The following is a 24,781-nucleotide window of genomic DNA, read 5'->3' as shown; positions in this document are numbered from 1 at the left end:
CATCTCTCATTCTTGTTTCAGGCAGCAAAAAAAAAAAAAAAAAAAGGAGAGGAAACAGCAGCTTAGCAGGGATCTTCTTGGTTCTCATTGAACAGAATTGTGTTGCATAACTATCCATAGCTGCAAGGAAGCTGGGAAGTCGTTTCCTTTATTTCCTCCACGTTAGAGCCAAGAAAGGGAGAAAGGGATTGAATATGAACTTTGAACTGGCCAATTTTATGGTATCAGTCACGAAAAATGGCCAAAGATCTTTTAGAGATACATACATAAACTCCTCAAAAAAATGAGAAATTCTAAGGAACCCTAGAATTAGGGTTCTAAGGTGCCTAGAATTATTCTAATTATTCTAATTCTAAGGAACCCTAGAATTATTTACCAATAATGACACTTTAGACAAATTTTTCTCTCAATATAAAATAGGAAAAGTTTGATTATGAAAAGTTTTTTGAAATAAAAAAAAACTTTAAAATTACTACCTGGTACTCACCCTCTCCTCACCCCAAAATAATAATTGAACAATTCTTAACTAAGATAAAAGTTACCAAAAAGTTTTCTTCTTAGTTTTACCAGAAAAGAAAACTAAAATATTACCTTAATTTTATGTTATTTTATTTTTTGAGATGGGAGTCTTGCTATGTTATCCAGGCTAGATCCCAACTCCCGAACTTAAGCAATCCTCCTGCCTCAGCCTCCCAAGTAACTGGGACTATAGGTGTGCACTGAACCTGATTATTTTTTAATTTTTAAATTCAATTTTTAAATAATCACCAATTCCTGGTATTAAGACTTTCTATTTTTGCCAATTTGAGGGCAGTGAAATTGTGTCCTGTGGTTTTAATCTGATTTCCTTGATTGCTAGTGAAGTTGAGCATCTTTTTATATATGTATCTGCCATGCAGGTTTCTTCTGCGAATTACCTGTATATCCTTTGCCCCCTTTTCTATTAAGTTTCTATTAACTGTGATTGAGTTGTAGGAGTAATTGTAATTCTGGATATTAATTATTGGTGGTTACAAGTGATATAAATATCTTCTCTGAATTTGTGACTTGTCTTCTTACTTGATTTGATTTACAGATGTTTTTCAATTTAATATACCCTAAATTATCTATTTTTTCTTTTATATCTTATTTGTACCTTTTGTATGTTGTTTGAAATCATTCACAATAGTAAGGTCATAAAGTTTTGCTTTTTAAATGTCTATCTTTAATTCACTTAGAATCTATTTTTCTGTATGGTGTGTCTATAGATGCTTTGGTTCACTGAAAGTTGGTTTTACCACATTTTCACCACATCTTTCTACAATGCAACTGTTTGTGTCAAAGATATCTTTGGCTCCACAATGTTAAATGCAGTGAATACTTCTGCTCATCTATACCTTAGCGGCAAAAACACTACTATCTCAGCTTGGCTATTACGTTTCCATTTATCTTTTTATTTTCCTTCAATCTTCGTTTGCTGATTCCTCCTGTGGAATCTAACCTCTAAATATTGGGAATGCAACAGAGCTCAGTCTTTGGCCTTCTCTTCTTCTAGTATACACTAGGTGATCTCATTCAATCCTTGGCTTCAAAGCAAAATGTAAACTGACAAATTCTTGAGTTCCATATGCATAGACTCTACTATTTGACATCTCAATGGGAATGCTTATAGCTGCCTGAAACTTAATGATGCAAAAAGCAGCTTTAATTTCCCCCAAAACCTATTTCTATATATCATTAATTGTAGCACCCATTCACCCAATAGTTTAATCTAAAAACCTAGCAATTATTCCTCAAACTGGATTCTTCCTTTCTTCTGACTTTCACATATTCAATCTTTTAACAAGTCATGTCAGATGTAGTTTGAAAGAAAATACACAAAAAGGACCAGGTGTGGTGGCTCATGCCTATAATCCCAGCACTTTGGGAGGCTGAGGTAGGCGGATCACCTGAGGTCAGGAGTTCGAGACCAGCCTGGCCAACCTGGTGAAATCCTGTCTCTACTAAAAATACAAAAAGTAGCAAGGTTTGGTAGCACACCCCTGTAATCATAGCTACTCGGGAAGCTGAGGCATGAGAATCACTTGAACCTGGGAGGTGGAGGTTACAGTGAGCCAAGATCGTGCCATTGTACTCCAGTCTAGGCAACATAGTGAGACTCAGTCAAAAAGAAAGAAAGGAAGGGAGGGAGGGAGGGAAGGAGGGAGGAAGGATGGACACAAAAAGTCAAAAAAAAAACCCATAAAAATTCATCATCATTAGTTATTAGAGAAACACAAGTCAAAACCACAATGAGGTACTACTTTACACCTATTAGAATGGCTATTTAAAAAAACAACAACAAAATATTAAGTGCTGGTGAAGATGTGAAGAAACAGGAACCCTTGTACTTTGCTGGTGGAGATGTAAAATGGTCCAGTTGCTGTGAAAAACAGTTTGATGGTTCCTTAAAAAGTTAAACATAGAATTATCATATGACCCAGCAATTCCACTCCTAAATACATACCCAAAAGGAATGAAAACAGGGACTCAAACAGATACTTGTATATCTACCGAAGCATTACTCATTGTTCTTTTCAGTATTATTCACAATAGCCAAAAGGTGGAAACAACCTAAGTGTCCATCACATGGATGAATCAACAAAATGTGCTATTTCCATACAATAGAATGTTATTCAGCCATAAAAAGGAATACAGTTCTGAGACATGTTACAACGTGAATAAATCTTGAAAACATTTTGCTAAGTGCCAGACCTAAAAGGACAAATGTATGATTCTACTTACATGAAATATTTAAAATAGGCAAATTCATAGAGCCAGAAAGTGAATCAGAGGTTACTAGGGGCTGTGAGTAAGGGAGAATGGGGATTATTACTTAACAGTTACAAAGTTTTTGTTTAAAGTGCTAAAAACATTTTAGAAATGGATAGTGGTCATTGTTGCACAACATTGTAAAAATAATGACAAAGAAGTGTACACTAAAAATAGTTAAGATGGCAAATTTTGTTATTATGTATATACTTTACCACAGGTCTAAAAAATTAGAATTGAAATATACCAAAAAACCATTAAATAATATACTTTAAACACATAAATTATATGGCTCATGAATTATCTCAATAGAACTGTTTTTAAAAACTATATAAAATTAGTCACTGCTGGACTAATCAATAAAGCAAATAAAATAGTTGTTTACATTAGTAAAAAAATTATGATTCTTCTAAAGTTCTAACAGTAACAGATTTATAAAACTTACTCTTACTCTCAAATTATTATAAATGCAAGAAACTATTTTATATTTACAGAATTAACCAGAAGATATGAATGATACAGATTAAAATGGTTTTATTACTAGACTTAAAATGTCTTAAGAAAAATTTTAAAATATTGAAATGTTCTTCATACTAGGCCATTCCACAATGCAAGAGTGCAAATGTGTAGTTACCAATATATATATGCAAACTAAATAAACTGCATTGATTAAAAACAAAAAACCTAGATACCTACTGCTCTCTTTGTAGACTAATAAAATGCAGGCCATTATCTTCAAAAGTTCAGCAACAACCACTGCTGTTGAAGATAGATAACGAGGTCCTTCTTCTTTTAAAGTTCTAGAATAACGCATTGTTAGAACCAAACTGGTAGTCTGAAAGACCAAAATTCCCAGGGAAAGGTATTTTAGGTTGGCGGACATTGTTTTATCTTCATTTGCCTGAAAAACAAAAAAAAGGGACAAATAAATAAGATAAAAACATATGAAAACTAGTCGATTAAAAAACACCGAGAGGGAGAAGGGAGAGGGCCTGCAGGTCTCTCCTCCACCTGCCACCAAAAAGAATAAATAAAAAAAAGAAAAACAAACTAACCAAGAGACTTCTTGTTCCAGACAAGATGGAATAAGCACACTCCACCTTATTCTTTCTGCCAATTACAACCGAAAACCTTGAATTGGAAACAAAAAGCAACTACTGACTCTGAAAGGTGAAGAAAATAAGGTAAATTGGCTAGAGACATCAGATCTTGAGGGATGACTCAGCAGTGAATTCCCTAGAGATTTTTTTTGCTACAGATGTAACCTACTTTGGGTGCTTCAGCAGCCCACAACCTGAAACTGCTCAAAGGCATAGAACAACAACAACAACAAAAGCCCCAAGAAAAACATACTTTCTCTAACCAAAGGCCTGAGAAGGCAAGAGTATTTCAGAACAAAATCTTTTCAACTGGTTACTGTGTAATCAGCAAGAAAGAACTAACTGACCATCCTCATCGCCAACCAATGAGAGCAGAGGTGGTGGCCCTTCCCCCTCCCACTAGGGGTTAGAGCCACAGAAACTGTGGGACAGAGCCCTGCTGACCATTGCTGCCCTATAGAAGGCAAATGTTTGCAAGGAAGCAGTACATTTCCTCCCTCCCCAGTGGCTGTCCATTAACATAGAAGATTTAAATAGGAAAGAGTCTCACAATATAATATGCAAAAAGTTCAGGAAACAATCCAAAGTAAGTATATTTATTATACCAACAAAGAAAAAAGGTCTCAGCTTGCACGAGTAAGGACAACCAACAGACAACAATGCGGAGATGACACAGTTGTTGCAATGGTCAGAAAAGAATTTCAAGCAAGCTATCTTAAAAATGCAGCAACAAGCAATTATGAAGACTTAAAATAATTTTAGACTCATATAGTTTAAAAAATAGTACAAGAGTTCACATGTACCCCTCACCCAGCTTCCCCCAATGATACTAATTCAAAATCCCTATATTTTCCCTAAAGCAATCCAGTATTACTCCTGGAGACTCACTTTAAATATTAAGACATATATAAGTTAAAAAGTAAAAGGACAAAAAAAGACACATCATGAGAAAAATAACTAAAAAAAAATAAAGAAACTTTATTAATATCAGTCAAAATGGGTTACATAAGATTTATTTTTGGAATCAAAGAAGGACATTTCATCATGATAAAAGCGTCAATACATTAGAAAAATATAATCATTTTAAATATATATGTGCCAAATAACATACCTTCAAAATACATAACGCAAAAACGAACATAACTAAAGGGGAAAACACGTAAATGCAGTCATAATTAAAGATTTTTACCCTACCTTTCTCAGTAATTAATAAAATAACAACAAAAAAGAAAACCCAGTAAGAATACAGAAAATCTGAATACTATCAACCACCATTACCGTGGTAGACATAAAAATGATCTACCTGGCCGAGCGCAGTGGCTCACACCTGTAATCCCAGCACTTTGGGAGGCTGAGGCAGGTGGACCATGAGGTCAAGAGATCAAGACAATCCTGGCCAACATAGTGAAATCTCGTCTCTACTAAAAATACAAAAATCAGCTGGGCATGGTGGCATGCAACTGTAACTGTAGTCCCAGTTGCTCGGGAGGCTGAGGCAGGAGAATAGCTTGAACTTGGGAGGCGGAGGTTGCAGTGAGCCGAGATCACGCCACTGCACTCCAGCCTGGCGGCAGAGCAAGACTCCATCTCAGAAAAAAAGAAAGAAATCTACCAGATCTTACTTGAATTCAAGGAAGGACAATGCAGAGTGTGTAATACCTGACTGCTTTCCTAGTGAAGATCACATCCTTTGTCATAGATTTAACTGAAGATTCAATTCAATTCTGAACAAAATCTCTGCAGGCTTTTTTGGTAAATAAACAGACAACAAAAACCAAGCAAGCTTATTTTAAAATCATATGGAAATACAAAGGACCTAGACCACCAAAACAATTTTGAAAAAGAAAAACAAAATTGAAAGCCTTAAGCTACCAAACTTCCAGACTTACTATAAAACTACAGTAATCAAAACTGGTGGCTGGGCGTGGTGGCTCACACCTGTAATCTCGGCACTTTGGGAGGCCAAGGCAGGCAGATCACAAGGTCAGGAGTTCGAGACCAGCCTGGCCAACATAGTGAAAGCTCGTCTCTACTAAAAATACAAAAAATTAGCCGGGTGTGGTGGCGGGCGCCTGTAATCTCAGCTACTCAGGAAGCTGAGGCAGGAGAATTGATTGAACCCGGGAGGCGGAGGTTGCAGTGAACTGAGATTGCGCCACTGCACTCCCGCCTGGGCAACAGAGCGAGACACCATCTCAAAACAGAAAAATAAAATCTGGTATTGGCATGAGGACAGAAGCATAGATCAATGGAACAGAATATAGTCCAGATTTAGATCCATATGTCTCATGAGCTTAGGCTGCTATAACAAAGTATCATAGACTGGGTGGCTTATAAACACAGCAATTTATTTCTCACAGTTCTGCAGGCTGGAAGTCCAAGATCAGAGTGCTGGCATCACTGGGTTCTAGTGAGGCCTCTCTTCTGGGTTCACAGATGTCTGTCTTCTCATTGTATCCTCACATGGCAGAAAATAAGAGTTCTCTGGGGTCTCTTTTTATAAAGGCACTAATCTCATTCACAAGGGCTCCACTTTCATGACCTAATTACCTCCCATAGGCCCTACTTCTTAACAACATCATACTGAGAGTTAGGATTTCAACATGTGAATTTGGGGAGGCAGGGGACAGAGGAAGAGCACAAATATTCAGTCTATTAAACCACACATAAATATTGTCAAACAATATTTGACAATGGTACAAAAAAAAGGGACAGTCTTTTCAACAAATAGTTCTGGACTGGAATAATGAGATATATGTATTTGTATTTATTTATTTATTTTTATTTATTTATTTTTGAGACAGAGTCTCGCTCTGTCACCAGGCCAGAGTGCAGTGGTATGATCTCAGCTCACTGCAACCTCTGACTCCCTGGTTCAGGCAAATCTCTTGTCTCAGCCTCCCAAGTAGCTGAGATTACAAGCACACACCACCATGCCCAGCTAGTTTTTGTATTTTTAGTAGAGACGGGGTTTCACCATGTTGGCCAGGATGGTCTTGATCTCCTGACCTAATGATCCGCCTGCCTCAGTCTCCCAAAGTGCGGGGATTACAGGCATGAGCCACTGTGCCCCACCAGATATATGCATTTTTTAAAAAATAGCTCTCTACCCCTAACTTTCTCATACCAAATATTAACTAGAAATGGATCATATAGCCATTACAAAAGCTGAAACTATAAATATTCAATAAGAAAGCAAAGGAAAAACTGTAATCATGTAGAGACAGGCCAAGAGTTCTTAGGATACAAAAAGCACAAACCATAAATGAAAAGAATTGATAAATTGGACACATTAAAATTAAAAAATGGGCCAGGTACAGTGGCTCACACCTGTGATCCCAGCACTTTGAGAGGCTGAGGCAGAAGCATCACTTGAGCCCAGAAGTTCAAGACCAGCCTGGACAACAAAGTGAGACCCCAGTTCTACAAAAAATTAGCTAGGCATGGTGGCATGCACCTGTGGTCCCAGCATGCAAGAGGCTGAGGCAGGAGGATCAATTGAGCCCAGAAGGTCAGGGCTGCAGTGAGCCATGTTCATGCCACCAACACTCCAGCCTGGGTGACAGAGCAAGACTCTGCCTCAATAAAATAAAACAATAATAAATCAAAGACTGCTCTTCCAAAGATACTATAAAATAACATGAAAGGCAAACTACATTATGGGAGAAAATATTCTCAATACATGGATCTGACAATATATCCAGAATATATACAGAACTTTAATAATACAATAAATCAAAGACTGACAATCCAATTTAAAAATAGGCAAAGATATTTTACCAGCCGGGCGCGGTGGCTCAAGCCTGTAATCCCAGCACTTTGGGAGGCCAAGGTGGGTGGATCACCTGAGGTTAGGAGTTCAAGAGCAGCCTGGCCAACATGATGAAATCCCATCTCTACTAAAAATACAAAAATTAGCTGGGCATGCTCGCGGGTGCCTGTAATCCCAACTATTCGGGAGGCTGAGGCAGGAGAATCGCTTGAACCCAGCAGATGGAGGCTGCAGGGAGCCAAGATTGCACCATTGTACTCCAGTGTGGGCAACAAGAGTAACATTCCATCTCAAAAAAAAAAAAAAAAGAAAGATATTTTATCAATAAAGACAAATGAGTGATTAATAGGTATAGGAAAAGGTGTTCAACATCACAGTCATTAGAGAAATACAAATTCAGACCACAATGAGATACCACTATGTACCTATTAGACTGGCTAAATTTTAAAAACTGATACAACTAAGAATTAAAGGGGATGTAGAGCAAACAGCCCTCAACATTGCTAGTGAAAACCGTAAAATGGTACAACCACTTTGAAAAAGTTTATTAATTCCTTATTAAAAGAAAACAGCACTTTGGGAGGCTGAGGCTGGAGGATCACTTAAGGCCAGGAGTTTGAGAGCAGCCTGGGCAACATATTGAGACCCCATCTCTACAAAAAATAAAAAAATTAGCTGGGTTTGGTGCTACAAGCATGTAGTCCCAGTTACTCAGGAGGCTGAGGCAGGAGGATGGTTTGAGCCTAGGAGGTTTGAGGTTATAGTGAGCTACGATTGAACTGCTGTATTCTACCCTGAGCAACAGAGCAAGACCCTCTCAAATAAAAACAAAAAGAGGATAGGAGAGAGGACAGAAGGGGAGGGGAGAGGAGGGGAAGCCGAGGGGAGAGGAAACCAAGGGGAGAAAGAGAGGTAAGAAAGGGAAGGTAGGAAAGGAAAGAAAGAAAGGGAAGGAGGGGAGGGAAGGGAAAGGGAGAGGGGGGTAGGAGAGGGGAGGGAAGAGGAGAGGAGGGGAGGGACAAAAGCAAGGGAAGGAAGAGAAGAAAGAAAATGGTAACATAATCTTTTCATATGACCTGGCAATTCCACTCTTAGATGTACCCAAGAAATTTGAAATTACATGTTCACAACAATATTTGTACATGAGTATTTACAGGAGCTTTATTTGTAACATCAGAAATGAAATACTCCAAATGCCCATCAATATTTTAATAAATGATCCTATGTGGTATATCCATACAATGGAATACTGCTCAGCTATAAAAAGGAATAAAATACTGCCACACTAAACACCCCAAAAAAGTAAAAAAACATACTAAGCCAAAAAATTTAAACAAAACAGTATACTGCATACTTTATCTTTCCATTTATATAAAATTCTAGAAAAGGCAAAATTAAACTACACTGACAAATGCAAATTTATGGTTACCTATAGACAGGGCTGGGGCTGAGGGCTGACTGCAAAGGGACAGCAAAGAATTTTTGGTAGTGGCAGGCCGGGCGCGGTGGCTCAAGCCTGTAATCCCAGCACTTTGGGAGGCCGAGACGGGCGGATCACGAGGTCAGGAGATCGAGACCATCCTGGCTAACACGGTGAAACCCCGTCTCTACTAAAAAATACAAAAAACTAGCCGGGCGAGGTGGCGGGCGCCTGTAGTCCCAGCTACTCGGGAGGCTGAGGCAGGAGAATGGCGTGAACCCGGGAGGCAGAGCTTTCAGTGAGCTGAGATCCGGCCACTGCACTCCAGCCTGGGCGACAGAGCGAGACTCCATCTCAAAAAGAAAAAAAAAGAATTTTTGGTAGTGGTAGAAATACTGCGTGGTGGTTATATGATTGAATTTATTTATCAGAATTCACTGAATTGTAGATTTTTTTTTTTAAATCTACAATTCATGAGTACAATGGTTCATTTTATTCAATGGGTACATTTACTGTATGTAAATTACAACTCAATAAAGTTGATTTTAAAAAGAAGGAAGGAAGGAAGGAAGGAAGGAAGGAAGGAAGGAAGGAAGGAAGGAAGGAAGGAAGGAAGGAAGGGAGGGAAGGAAAGAATACATCCTTGTAGGTAAATCCTAAAATCAGTATTACTACAGACTTATTTCCAGTGGCTCACCAATGTATAGTCTGTATACTTTTTCAGTCTGTGTATAAAGCTTATCATTCTGAGACAGTATCTGTATTTTGCTGATATGTCTCCAGCCACTAAAAGTCCTAAAAAACTAAATGTTTAGTCAATGTTTTAAAACAGTACTAAAATTCATATACAGGCTGGGTGTAGTGGCTCATGTCTGTAATCCCAGCACTTTGGGAGGCAGAGGTGAGCAGATCACTTGAGGCCAGGAGTTCGAGCCAAGACTGGTAAACATGGCGTAACCCCGTCTCTACTAAAAATACAAAAATTAGCCAGGCATGGTGGCACACACCTGTAATCCCAGCTACTCAGGAAGCTGAGGCCACAAGAATTTCTTGAACCCGGGAGGCAGAGGTTGCAGTGAGCCAAAATCCCACCACTATACTCCAGCCTGGGCAACAGAGCAAGACTCTGTCTCAAAAATAAATACATAAATAAATAAATAATAAAATAAAATAAAATTCATATACATTTTAGACTACCTAGTATCTTAGATATTCTACAAGTCAATTTTCCTTCTATTATAAAAACAAGGGCTAAATTCCTAAGTTATGATTTTTAGAGTAAGCTATATTTACATTTTACTCTACATTTTATACTATACTCCCTTAGTAACAATATCAGTCTACTAGAGGTTAATGACATAAGAGAGTATATATGAAAACACACAAGTTACAAAGTGCTATGCAAATATGTCACATTATACACTGGTCAGAGACAAGTATTAGGGTAAAAAACAAACATTTTAAGGTTTTTCCAAGTAAATCAACAGAAAAAATTAAATACATACAGAAATGCTGAGTTCGGTTGAAATTTTTTGTCCTTTATCTTCCATAATGCCGAAACTTTAAAACTATAACCTATTATTACAAGCTAAATAATGACAAATAAAATTCATCACAATTGACTTTACTTTTTACACTGGTATTTGTACATATTCTTTTCTAACTATCTCAGAAGTAGATACAGTACTCAAGAAGAAAAGCAACAATATCTTGTACTTGAAATCCATAATAATCTTGTGGACAATTCAAAAACATTTTTTATGTAAGTGAAAGAAATGAGTAGAAAGTAATTTACACTACAGATACAATAAACTCAGTTTTTATGAAAGAAACAATAGCCTCCCCTAAATTAGTTCCCTCTTAAGTGCTTAAGAAAAGCAAAATCTTGCTCAATAATATTTAACCAACTCTTTATAACTTACAGGCTCCTATCACATTCTAAGTTAAACAACTTTTCATTGTTTCTCCTTTTCTTTCTTCCTCAAGGTGTCAGGTAACTGTTTACTAAGAAAATATCACCTGTACGTAAGTTACAGTAGTATCCATTTTAACTTGTTCTTTCATAGGCTGCAAAATTTCCATTCCTAGATTCAAATAAAACCAAGAGTATTCAGATATTTCTTTATCTATACACATATAAAACCTATTTGCATTCTAATATTTAGAATACAAATCGTTCAGCACTATTGTACTCTTTACAGAAATGCATTGATTTGGAAAACAAAACTACTTAATATCTCTTAAGATCTCCTTTCAATGTGTGCTGCCATATAAAAATGGACTTACTCCTTCCCACCCTCCCATTTCCCCACAATCTCATGCAATTCTGCTCTACCTCATTCTGTTACGGTCTCTTCCCACCACTTACAACAGTTAAAGATATTCTACAAAGAACAGAGACTTCTGTAAAAGCCAGGTAGGGTCTACAGGCACTAATCATTAATAAAGATTCAAAACTAAGAAGATTGGGGATAGAAGTTAAAAAAAAATACAATTATAAACAATTCTCCAGATGGAAATCAGCCATCAAATATTTAATTAATACGTATATATATAAACACTTAAATAAAGCTGGAATATATATATTCTGAGATGGAGGCTTGCTCTGTTGCCCAGGCTGGAGTGCAATGGTGTGATCTCAGCTCATTGCAACCTCTGCCTCCTGGGTTCAAGCGATTCTCCTGCCTCAGTCTCCCGACTAGCTGGGATTACAGACTTTCACCACCATGCCTGGCTAATTTTTGTATTTCTACTAGAGATGGGATTTCACCATGTTGACCAGGGCGGTCTTGAACTCCTGACCTCAGGTGATTCACCCACCTCGGCCCCTCAAAGTGCTGGGATTACAGATGTGAGCCACTGCACCCGTTCTGGAAAAATATTTTTAAAAAGAAGAGGATGCTGGGCACCGTGACTCACGCCTATAATCCCAGCACTTTGGGAAGCCAAGGTGGGCGGATCACGAGATGGAGGAGATTGAGACCATCCTGGCTAACACGGTGAAACCCCATCTCTACTAAAAATACAAAAAATTAGCCGGGCGCGGTGGTGGGCTCCTGTAGTCCCAGCTACTCGGGAGGTTGAGGCAGGAGAATGGTGTGAACCCAGGAGGCAGAGCTTGCAGTGAGCCGAGATCATGCCGCTGCACTCCAGCCTGGGCGACAGAGCGAGACTCCGTCTCAAAAAAAAAAAAAAAAGAAATAAAAGAAAAGGAGAATACAGATACACAAGAGAAGAATGCAATATGAAGATGAAGCAGAGAGATTTGATGATGCTGTCCTTGAATATTAGAGTGATGCAGGCACAAGCAAAGGAATACTGGCAGCTGCCAGAAGCTGGAAGAGGAAAGGAATGGATGCTCTCCCAGAGCAACCAGATGGAGTGAGGCCTTGCTGACAATTAGATTTCAACTCAGTTCTATTAATTTTGGATTTCTGGTCTCCAGAACTCTGAGAGAATAAATTGCTGTTGTTTTAAGCCATAAAATTTGTGATAATTTGTTACAGCAACCACAAGAAATTAACATGAGGATCTAGGTCTGTATTTTTTAAATGTAATTGTTTCCAATTCTATGTCTATTTTTTCTTCCCCAATGGAATGCTTCATGAATTTGTGTCGCATCCTTGAGCAAGGGCCATGCTAATCTTCTCCATAACCTTCAAATTTTAGTATATGTGCTGCCAAAGGGAGCACTCTATGTCTATTCAAGCAGAAAGCATTAAATATGTTTTAGAGGAAGATTGGATGAAATTAAGGTGCTATATTTTTAAAAATTAATTATTAGGAAAACTGGTTTACTGAAGGGTAGGTAGAACAATTCCTTACACACAGTATGTACTTGATAAATACTTTTTAAAATATATTCTGGACTTAGTAACAACAAAGATACTAAATGAATGAGAAACTACTCTAGTAATCTTCTCATAGAAAACTGACCCATTCACTTTTTGTTCACAAAACTAAATGTTTAACAGTAACATTTCCATAGAAAAAACAAGAACTTGGCCAGTATTACAAAGCAATTCTTCTACTACCACTTAGTGTGGAAAACATCAATTTGTTTTATTATTTTATTTTATATTTTTTGAGACAGGATCTCACTCTGTTCCCCAGGCTGGAGTGCAGTGGTATGATCATGGCTCACTGCTGCCTCTACCTCCTGGGCTCGAGCTATCCTCCCACCTCAGCCTCCTGAGTAGCTAGAATCACAGGCATGTGCCACCACACCTAGGTAAAAAAAAATTTTATTTGTAAATATGAGGTCTCCCTGTGTTGCCCAGGCTGGTCTCAGGCTCAGGCCATCCTCCTGCCTCAGCTTCCCACAGTGCTGGGATTACAGGTATGAGTCACCCCGCCTGGCCTCTTTACTGTTTTAAAAGACATAGGTAGGTGTGGGTAGGGGGAAAAAAGGACATAAAAGGCAAAACAGTACAGACTGTCACTATTTTCATTAGTATGTTTGTTTTTATAACTCGAAATATTAGTAACATATAATCAGATATAAAGCTTATAAGCTAGAGAAAAAAAATTCCCAATTTTAGGCTCTCTGTCCATACTAGACTATTCAAGTTGACTCCTTTAAACATAATTTATTACTCAATCTCAGATACACTACATGTATCAAAACATGCCAACTGAACTGTATCAATATGCAGAAAGTAAAATATAGTTACTCATTAAGATAGAGTTGCTCCCCACACACTAACATTACAAGGTTCTAGCATTTTCCAATGATTTTTCAAATGTTTAGGTATTAAAGCATACAAGGGCCAGCCACGGTGTCTCACACCTAAAATCCCAACGCTTTAGGAGACCAAGGTGGGAGGATCCCTTGAGCCCAGGAGTTCCAGACCAGCCTGGGCAACATAGTAGGGACTCTGTCTTTACAAAAAACTTTTAAAAATTAGCCAGATGTCGTGGTGCTTGCCTATGTATACTCCCAGCTACTCGAGAAGCTGAGGCTGGAGGATTGCTTGAGCCCAGGAGCAATGAGCTGTAATCACACCACTGCACTCCCTCCTTTCCTTCTTCCCTCCCTCCCTCCTTCCTTCCTTTTGAGATGGAGTTTCACTCTTGTTGCCCAAGTTGGAGTACAATGGCGTGATCTTGGTTCACTGCAACCTCTATCTCCTAAGTTCAAGCGATTTTCCTGCTTCAGCCTCCTGAGTGGTTGAGATGCTGAGATTACAGGCGCCTGCCACCACGCCTGGCTAGTTTTTTTGTGGGGTTTTTTTTTGGTATTTTTAATAGAGACAGGGTTTCGCGATGTTGGTCAGGCTGTTCTCAAACTCCTGACCTCTGGTGATCCGCCCGCCTCCGCCTCCCAGAGTGCTGGGATTACAGGTGTGAGCCACCGCCTGGGCCTACTACATTCCTTCTTGTGTGACAGAGTAAGGTCCTATCTTAAATAAATAAAGCATAGAAGGGTAATCGAGAACAATGTTTAGCTATTTAATTCAGCCTGAGGATAAACCTGAATGGTGAGGGCCTTAAAATAGTTTTCTTTGTAGCACGCATAAATGATTTTTAAAAATTTAATGTGAAGATAATTTAACTGAAACAACATAGAATGAGCAATTTTTATGGATTTGTGGTCTGACAAACTGTTAAACATTATTTTTTTCCCCAACTTTTATTTTAGATTGAAGGTAAGAGGTAGGTATGCACGTTTGTTACATGGGTAAATTGTGTGTCATGGGGGTTTGGTGTATAGATAATTTTGTCACCCAGGTTATCAGCATAATGTCCAGTTGGTAATTTTTCAATCCTTACCCCCCTCCAACTCTGCACCCTTAAATAGACCTGAATGTCTACTGTGTCCCCTTCTTTGTGTCCATAGGTACTCAATGTTTAGCTCCTACTTACAACTGAGAACATGCAGTATTTGGTTTTCTGTTCCTGCATTAATTTGTTTAGAATAATGGCCTTCAGCTCCATCCATGTTGCTGCAAAGGCCATGGTCTCATTGTTTTATAGCTGCATAGTATTCCAGGGTGTATATGTACCGTATTTTTACGTCCAGTTCACCACTGATGGGCATCTAGATTGATTCTATGTCTTTGCTATTGTGAATAGTGCTGTGATAAACTTACAGTGCATGTGCCTTTACAGTAGAACGACTTGTCTTCCTTTGTTGTCAAAGCTTTTCAAACTTTAAAAAATTCTAGCTGCTGATTATATTTAAATAATTAATGTTAGATTACCACTTTCCCTTGAGAACAAGATTCCAATATTCGAACCCAATGCTGTATAGTTTTGTTTTTTTAAACAACACCTTTTCTAAACATGAAATTGCAACCAGTTCCTGGTAAACCTACAGTCTTAGAAGTTTACACATACTGCCGGGCGCGGTGGCTCAAGCCTGTAATCCCAGCACTTTGGGAGGCCGAGACGGGCGGATCACGAGGTCAGGAGATCGAGACCATCCTGGCTAACACGGTGAAACCCCATCTCTACTAAAAAATACAAAAAAAAAAACTAGCCGGGCGAGGTGGCAGGCGCCTGTAGTCCCAGCTACTCGGGAGGCTGAGGCAGGAGAATGGCGTGAACCCGGGAGGCGGAGCTTGCAGTGAGCTGAGATCCGGCCACTGCACTCCAGCCTGGGCGACAGAGCGAGACTCCGTCTCAAAAAAAAAAAAAAAAAAAAAAAAGAAGTTTACACATACTATAAGCTTAAGCTATAGAGAATATAAATACATATTAATTATGTTTGTTCTACATTTACTGTTCAAGTCTCATGTCACTCTGCCTAACTGAAGAGGGCAAGCTTCAGATGCTCTCAACTCTAATCTAGGCTCCATATAGCAGATGTCTTAATAAGACGTAGGCCCTGATCACATCTCCCGTTTTTGTTTTTTTTTGGGTTTTTTTGAGACCAAGTCTGACTCTGTCACCCAGGCTGGAGTGCAGTGCTATGATCACGGCTCGCTGCAGCCTCAACCTACTGGGCTCAGGCAATCCTTCTGCCTCAGCCTCCCAAGTAGCTGGACCTACAAGCGCATGCTACCACAACCAGATAATATTTTTATTTTTTGTAGAGCTGGGGTCTTGCTTCATTGCCCTGCTGGTCTCAAACTCCTGCCCTCAAGTGATCCTCTCACCTAGGCCTCCCAAAGTGCTGGGATTACAGGCATGAGTCACTGTCCCTTGCCCTGTTTGTAAAGTTTAACTGACTTCTTACAAAATAGAGGATAGAGTCCAAACTCCTTCACACAAAAGAGCCCTCATAATCTGGTCCCAACCTACATTTCCTGCCATAAACTATTACACGTCTCAATCTCGTTCTTTCATGCATTCACTGAACAAATACTCCTCTTTTTAAACACCTCTTCTCCCTTCTGTATTTGTAGAACCTCTACATATCTTACAGGACTCAAAATACAAGTTTCAGTGAAGTTTCATATGTCTTCCAAGCAGACTGAATCCTTCCCTCTACTATACTCTCATGCCATTTTGCGTATACCTTTTATAATAGCACTCATACATTTTATCAGACCAATTTATTGACAAATGATATACATTTCCTTCTTCTATTCACTGTATTTCCTGCTTCTCCATACCAACACCTGTCATATATTAAGCATTTACTCTATGTTGAATTTATAAAACAATAAATAAACTCCACAATATTTGTTGGGGGAGAATGATCTCTTCATAACTCTGTGTAATAACATAAAAGACAAATGCAGGGGCTGGACATGGTGGCTCAGGTCTGCAATTCCAGCACTTTGGGAGGCTGAGGTGGGCGGATCAGTTGAGCCCAGAAGTCTGAGACCAACCTGGGCAACATGGTGAAAGCTGTCTCTACAAAAAATACAAAAATTAGCCAGGTGTGGTGGCACATGCCAGCAGTTCCACCTACTCAGGAGGCTAAAGTGGGAGATCACTTGAGCCAGGGCGGTAGAAGTTGCAGTGAGCTGAGATCGTGCCTCTGTACTCCAGCCAAGGTGACAGTGAGACCCTGTCTCAAAAAAAAAAAAAAAAGAACAATGCAGGTCAAAATTGGTTTGCATTAAATGTTTTCTAATAACTGTATTTCATGAGAGAAGTAAAAATAGTAAAAGAATCTTGAATACCTACAGTATATCAGGCATTGTGGTAGGTGATTTACAGGCATTATCTCATTTAGATCTCATTTAATCTGTAAAAGGAGGTATTCATTTTACAGATTAAGAAACACAGGTTCTGATATATTAAGTGTATGACTTGTCTTGCAGAACTTGTCAGAGCTCAGACATGAACCATGATTTATTTCAGTCAAAACCCATAGTCTTTGCAGTAAAGCCTATGTTTAAGCATGTCTACGGACTGATCACACCGGTAATCTCAGCACTTTCAGAGGCCATGGTGGGAGGATCGCTTGAGGCCAGGAGTTCAAGACCAGCCAAGCCAACATAATAAGACTTCATCTCTACAAAAAATTATTTAAAAAACAAAAAAGCACATCCAAGTATTAGAGGGTCAGTCACCATAGTATATAAAAGTATGCCTTTGGTCTCAGACTGAGTTCACATTCTGTCTCTACAACTTAATAAGTACAGCAAATTGGCCGGGCACGGTGGCTCAAGCCTGTAATCCCAGCACTTTGGGAGGCCGAGACGGGCGGATCACGAGGTCAGGAGATCGAGACCATCCTGGCTAATACGGTGAAACCCTGTCTCTACTTAAAAATACAAAAAACTAGCCGGGCGACGAGGCGGGCGCCTGTAGTCCCAGCTACTCGGGAGGCTGAGGCAGGAGAATGGCGTAAAAAACCCGGGAGACAGAGCTTGCAGTGAGCTGAGATCCAGCCACTGCACTCCAGCCTGGGTGGCAGAGCAAGACTCCGTCTCAAAAAAAAAAAAAAAAAAAAAAATAAGTACAGCAAATTATTTAATCTCTCTGTCCCTCCTTTCCCTTATCTATAAAATGGTGATAAATAATAGTATGTATTTTGTAGGGTGGTTATGATTAAGGAATATAAATCAAATAAAGTGATTATTATACTACAATGCCTTATTCATTGAATACCTTTATAAAACCTACTCATGAGGCCGGGCGCGGTGGCTCAAGCCTGTAATCCCAGCACTTTGGGAGGCTGAGACGGGCGGATCACGAGGTCACAAGATCAAGACCATCCTGGCTAACACGGTGAAACTCCATCTCTACTAAAAAATACAAAAAAACTAGCCGGGCGAGGTGGCAGGCACCTGTAGTCCCAGCTACTCGTTAGGCTGAGGCAGGAGAATGGCGTGAACCCGGGAGGCGGAGCTTGCAGTGAGCTGAGATCCGGCCACTGCACTCCAGCCTGGGCGGAAAAAAAAAAAAAACCTACTCATGATAGAAAATACTATTAGAAATGCTGTTTGAAATTGGTTTTATAGCATATATGAATTTAGAAAAAAACTTCTTACATAACTTTTACAGAAAAAACTAGGCTCTGGGTAGATATAAAGTCCCATGTAGATACTTTGTGGAATGAGCTTGTTTCTTAGCATTTTATCTGACATAACCTCAAAGTTTCAGCTTCATTTTTTTTTTTTTTTAAGATGAAGTCTCGCTCTGTTGCCCAGACTGGAGTGCAATGGTGCGATCTCAGCTCACTGCAACCTCTGCCTCCCGGGTTCAAGCAATTCTCCTGCCTCAGCCTCCTGAGTAGCTGGGACTACAGGCGTCCACCACCATGCCCAGCTAATTTTTTGTATTTTTAGTAGAGACGGGGTTTCACCATGCTGGTCAGGCTGGTCTCAAATTCCTGACCTTGTGATCCGCCTGCCTCCGCCTCCCAAAGTGCTGGGATTACAGGCATGAGCCACCATGCCCGGCCCAGTTTCATCTTAATTCTAATTTCTACTATGCTTTGTGACCTAGCATACCTTTTCAATCAAACTTCTTATCTCTCTGAGTACAGCAATGTATCTTAAACTGGGTCTTTGGTTTCATTTTAGATAGTATCTCCAATATGGATGATAAACTAGAAAGAGTTCTGGTCAGGCAATCTGAATAGAGAAGCTAAGCAACATTGTACCTTCTAAAGTCATTTTTACACTTATATATAAAACACACTCAGATTTATATAACAAGATACATTAAAGAAACAATGATTAAAAATATATAACCACTACACTCCTTCATTAATAGAGAGAATTAAGTTGAACATACTTAAGAATACATTGCTTTTGTGAGGATTAAAATCTAATGTTAAGCTACCAATTCATATTCACCTGAATCTTATTTAATAATAAATTTATACTCATGAATGACATTATTAACTGTCAGTCTGATGATGTTCAAGCTATTTCAGTTACCCAGACAGGTCTATAACTTACTCTAAATATCTGGCACTTACAGACACACACACACACACACAAATCCACAGTTGATTAACATCAGAAAGAAACTTCACTCTCTATACTTCTCAGGAAAGGAAAAGCTCAAAAGTTATACTTCATGGCTACTGAACAAGTTTAGGCTTTCAAATGAGATTCTTTCCATTGATTCTATAACTTATCCAATTACTCGTTCAACATGTTGAATTTCTACTGAGTAAAAAGCACATGTTTCAGGACACAAATTATATCAATTTCAAATATAATTGAGGCAGCCTAAGGAGTGTATGTAAGACCCAGGGCAAACTATTTGGTCTGTCTGAACTTTAATATTCTTATCTATAAAATAGTGGTGATAATAACTATACTACCCCAATGATTTATTACTAGGATCAAATGAGGTACTAAAACATGGAACAGAGAAGCATTTTCACATATTAAATCCACAGTAAGTTTCTATAACAACTCAAGAGCTCATCTTGTCTCCAGGAGCACAATGAGAGACTGTTTCATTACATGATTAATGCAACAAATATTTAAGAGTCTAACACATTATGATGTGTTCAAGTACTAAAGCACTTTAAAAATGTAGTAAGTACAGGCTGGGTGCGGTGGTTCATGCCTGTAATTCTGGCACTTTAGGAGGTGAGGTGGGTGGATCACTTGAGGCCAGGAGTTTGAAACCAGCCTGGCCAACATAGCAAAACCCCGTCTCTACTAAAAATACAAAAATTAGCCAGGCATGGTAATGCACGCCTGTACTGTAGTCCCAGCCACTTGAGAGACTGAGGCAGAAGAATCTCTTAAACCTGGGAGGCAGAGGTGGCAGTGAGGTGAGAGGGTCGTGCCACTGCACTCCAGCCTGAGTGACAGAGCAAGACTCCATCTCAAAAAAAAAAAAAAAAAAAGTAGTAAGCACAAATGCTTTCCTTAGGAAGCTTACATTATAATAGGGATAACAGAACTCTCAAATAACCATAGTACAATGCAAATTTAACAAGTATTATAAGATTTATAAAGCCCAGCACACATGAAGAAAAAAAATGGGCTGGGCATGGTGGCTCACGCCTGTAATCCCAACACTTTGGGAGGTCAAGGCAAGTGGATCACCTGAGGTCAGGAGTTCAAGACCAGCCTGGCCAACATGGTGAAACCCCGTCTCAACTAAAAATACAAAATAATTAGCTGGGCATGGTGGTGGGCACTTGTAATCCCAGCTACTTTGGGAGGCTGAGGCAGGAGAATTGCCTGAATCCGGGAAGCGGAGGTTGCAGGGAGCCAAGATCACACCATTGCACTCCAGCCTGGGAAACAAGAGCAAAACTCTGTCTCAAAAGAAGAGAAAAAGAAAAAGAAAAAAAGAATGAACTGGATTTGGCAGATTTCAGAAAGCTGCATACGAAAGAGGTGGCATTTAAGGAATTGAAGAATAAGTAGAATTTCTACAAAGACAGCAAGGAAGGCCTTCCTTGTTTCTTCTTTGTAGGAAGAAAGGATAAAAGCAAAGACCAAGGCAGATAGGCATATAGCATGTTCAGAAACTGGATGTCTAATTAACTACTACAGTTTGGCTAAAAAATAGGATATGTGGAAAACAGTAATATTTGTTTAACAGAATAAAAGGAAAAAAGAATTAAAGGATCATATTGATTTTACTGGAGCCATAGTCAGACTCAAATTTTGAAGGAAAAATTTGAAGCCTCCCTAAATAATACAAAGTGTATTAAATGCCTCTCTAAATAATTTACATTTTATTCTGAAGCCGATCGAGAATCACTGCGTATTTCTGAGGAAGGAATAACCAAAAAAAGAAAGGCATAAGATCTTTGGCTTTAAAAGTAATTTGGAGGTAAGTAACTGGAAGGGCGCCAGGCTGAGGACAAGTCCGGTTTGGAAGTTACTGCTCTAAGCGCAAGTAAGAAGAGGAAAGCCGAGCATATTTAGCAGAGAGGTAGTGGGAATGAAAAAGGGGAGAACTACATTTGAGATGCTGAAGAGATAGAATCAACAGTTGGGAGGAAAGTTAGCATCAGAAATTTTACGTTTACAAGTCATTCCCTTGAAATACCCTGAGTTTACCAGTGAAAGTGAATAAGAACACCAAGTAAGAAACTGCACCAAATTTCACCTTTAACTACTAAAGCCGAATGTTGATTTCAAAAACAAAAAGACTTAATTTTCAAATACTGTATTTAAGAGAACATAATAAAAGATCGTCTTTTACTGTAAAGCGATGCACCCACACACCTGTTCTGATGAGAATTTCACCCCTCCTCAAACAGTCCTTGTGTTCTTACTAGCCTTACCAAGGGCAGCCTTTCCATTTCTTTAAGTTCCTGCGGCTTCTTGAGCTCCAGGTGCTGGTCGGGTGCATCTGTGCCTACCACAGGGCTCAACACCGAGTGAGAGCTCATGGGATGTTCACTGAAGGGACGTGACCCCAGCCGGGCCCACCCGTCACTAGCTCCGCACGCCCCAGGCGCTGAGGCACACACTGCCGTCCTCATTCGCTTGACACACCCCTCTCCTCCGGCCTTTTTTCCTCCTCCACCCAGCACATTCCGCACGTCGTCCGTCGGAGTTACAACGTGTCACCTCATCTGCTCCCAACCCTACTTAGCTAGCACTGTATTTCAGGTCTTCGATACCGTCCCCTTCACCTCTACAGACTTCACATCAGCCCCCTCGCATGCCTCCTCTTCCTCCTCCTCCTCCAGGAGCTGCCCGGGCCACCCCGCAGCCGCTGGCCTCCTGGCTCCTGCACCTCCCCAGGTGCGCTGAGGACTCACCTCCCGCGCAGCTCGACCCGCTGAGCCCACCACCGGGAGCCGCGGTTCAGCTCCGCCGGGCGCCCCAGGCTGCCGAGTCCGCTGGGTCCAACGCGACCGCTGACCCGCAGCGCCGCCGTCTCCCGTCGCCGTAGCCACCGCCAGCTCGGTGCAGCCCAGGCGTTTCCGGGTTCCCGCGGTCCCGTCCCCCAAATGCTCCGGCTTCCGCCTCGGCTCTGGCAAATGCCGTTCCCGGCTCGGCTCTGGCATCCCCAGCTCGGCACTTGGCAGCTCCGTCCCTAAGGCGACGCACCTGGGCTGCCCTGCTGGCAGCCCCTGGTTCCTGCTTCACCGTCGCGTGGAGGCCTGGGGCACTGCTTTCTGCTACACCTCTCTTGGGAGCGCGAGACAGATGGAGTGACACTCGTGGAGGGCCTCTGCGGGACTGTCTGTTTGCAGAGGGTGCCAAGGTGTCCACTGCGAAAGAAAGGGCAAAGTCCTTTGGGGCAAAGAACCCTGAGAGGAACGGGGAGATGGATTTTGAAAGCAAACGAACCGGCTCCTAAAAGTGACTGTCACTGACCTGAAAACAAACCAGATTAGCTATGGCAAAGGCTGCCAATCAACCAGTGGTCTGCAAGAAGGCTTGTTCTTCCACTTCTCCCACCCTGACTGAGATCTTGAGACTGAGAGAAACCCAGAGCCATACCACCAATGGGCCTGGTGTCATCAATCAGGAGAGGAAAAAGAAAGCTGGGCCCAGAGGATTGCAGAGTTATAAGGGACCTACCCCTTCCTGGCTGCATGGATTACAGCATTACCTCTTAAAAGTCTTCCATAGCTGTGTTGGAAACCCTCTAACCACTGCAGCCCATTCAGGTGATGAACAGGCTGAAATCAGTACTTCAGGTTCAGCTGGGTTATCAAATAAGCGAACAGGATTATCTCTTTTTGTTAACTCAGTGCTGCTATAAATTCAGCCTATGTCTCTTTATATTGCAAATGATTAAAACCATGTCCAAGAGAGACATACTTAGAAAAAAAGTGAGATTGAAGAAAAATAAATAACTGTGTTAGAGTAGAATAACTGGCTTTAAAATTTTCTGCAATACAATCTTGAGAAAATTCCTGGACAGTAAAATACATATTAGATCTTAATATATGTCCATTTTTTTGAAACCAAAATGTGCCTGTTAGATGATGATAACAGCATGCCTCGTTTTATTGTGATTTGCTTTGTTGCTCTTCACAAACATTGCTTTTCTTTGCTTTTTTGTTTGTTTGTTTTTACAAATTGAAGGTTTGTGGTAACCTTGCCTCAAGCACGTCTATTGGTGCTATTTTTCCAACAGCATGTGTTCACTTTGTGTCTCTGTGTCACATAATATTCAATAATTTTTGCAATATTTAAATTTGTTCATCATTGTATCTGGTATAGTGCTTTGTGATCAGTGATCTTTGATGTTACTATGGTAATTGTTTTGGGGTGCTGTTATGGTTTGGCTGTGTCCCCACCCAAATCTCAAATTTAATTGTATCTCCCAGAATTCCCACGTGTTGAGGGAGAGACCTAGGGGGAGATAATTGAATCATGAGGGCCAGTCTTTCCTGTGCTATTCTCATGATAGTGAGTAAGTCTCATGAAATCCGATGGGTTTATCAGGGGTTTCCACTATTGCTTCTTCATTTTTCTCTTGCCGTAGCCATGTAAGAAGTACCTTTCACCTCCCGCCATGATTCTGAGGCCTCCCCAGCCATGTGGAACTGTAGGTCCAATTAAACCTCTTTTTCTTCCCAGTCTCGGGTATGTCTTTATCAGCACCATGAAAATGGTCTAATACAGGTGCCATGTGCTGCACTCATATAGGAAGGCAAACTTAATTGATAAATGTTATGTGTATTCTGACTACTCCAACAACTGCCCATTTCCCCACCCTTCTGCCCCTTGGACCTCCCTATTTCCCAATACACAGCAATATTGAAATTAGGCCAATTATTAACCCTACAGTGACTTTGAAGGAAATAAAAATATTTCACCCCAAAATATACTTCTTTGACATATTTTGAGATGACTGCTTAGAGGGCCTGCAATCAGAAGTAGCCTTTGCATGCCAGATGTGGCGGCTCACACTTGTAATCCCAAGACTTTGGGAGGCTGAAGCTGGCAGATTGCTTGAGCCCAGGAGATTGCGACCAGCCTGAGCAACATATTGAGACCCCATCACTACAAAAAACAAAAATTTAAACATGTGCCAGTCATAATGGTACATGCCTTTAGTCCTAGCTACTCATGAGAGAGGCTGAAGTGGGATGATCGCTTGATCCCAGGAGTTCAAGGCCACATTAAGCCATGATCATGTTACTGTACTCCAGCCGGGCTGATAGAGCCAGACCCTGTCTCAAAAAAAAGAAAAGTAGCCCAGTAGCCCTGCAAAATTGTCTCTTGTAGGACAGATTTACATCTGTTGAGAATCTGCGTTAATGTAGCCAGGCTTTCTCTGAGGCCCTTGCTTGTCCAGATCTAGGAAAGATTAACTGAGATTCTGACACCTTTAAAGGTCTGAAAGAAACTTCCACCATCTGTTCTCTCTGCGGGCTGCTACCCACCTTTGCTAGTCAGACCT

General features: G+C 40.2%; 1 protein-coding gene and 1 non-coding gene across 3 annotated transcripts in view; both read right to left on the bottom strand.

Annotated features, from left to right (window-relative positions):
* The window catches only part of SLC35A3 (solute carrier family 35 member A3), a 51,846-nt gene extending 28,480 nt beyond the window's left edge, over nucleotides 1-23,366 (bottom strand). The window contains exons 1-2 of one of the 2 annotated variants that reach the window (XM_010377224.2): nucleotides 22,179-23,366; nucleotides 3,487-3,691 (exon numbers count right to left, since the gene is read on the bottom strand). In XM_010377224.2, coding sequence (XP_010375526.2) covers nucleotides 3,487-3,691; nucleotides 22,179-22,427 — 454 coding nt within the window. In that variant the 5' untranslated portion in view covers nucleotides 22,428-23,366. Of the gene's footprint in view, nucleotides 1-3,486; nucleotides 3,692-21,695; nucleotides 21,898-22,178 lie in introns of those variants that run through there. The other variant, XM_010377223.2, reaches the window with a different exon arrangement.
* Nucleotides 12,674-12,775, bottom strand: LOC115899381. The gene has a single exon (XR_004059103.1). It is a non-coding gene; the product is annotated as a U6 spliceosomal RNA (small nuclear RNA).
* Nucleotides 23,367-24,781: the final 1,415 nt, after the last annotated feature.

The sequence above is a fragment of the Rhinopithecus roxellana genome, chromosome 8, assembly GCF_007565055.1.
Source record: "Rhinopithecus roxellana isolate Shanxi Qingling chromosome 8, ASM756505v1, whole genome shotgun sequence".
NCBI lineage: Eukaryota > Metazoa > Chordata > Mammalia > Primates > Cercopithecidae > Rhinopithecus > Rhinopithecus roxellana.
The sequence above is the reverse complement of the archived record's forward strand: the minus strand, read 5'-3'. Positions and strand labels throughout refer to the sequence as shown.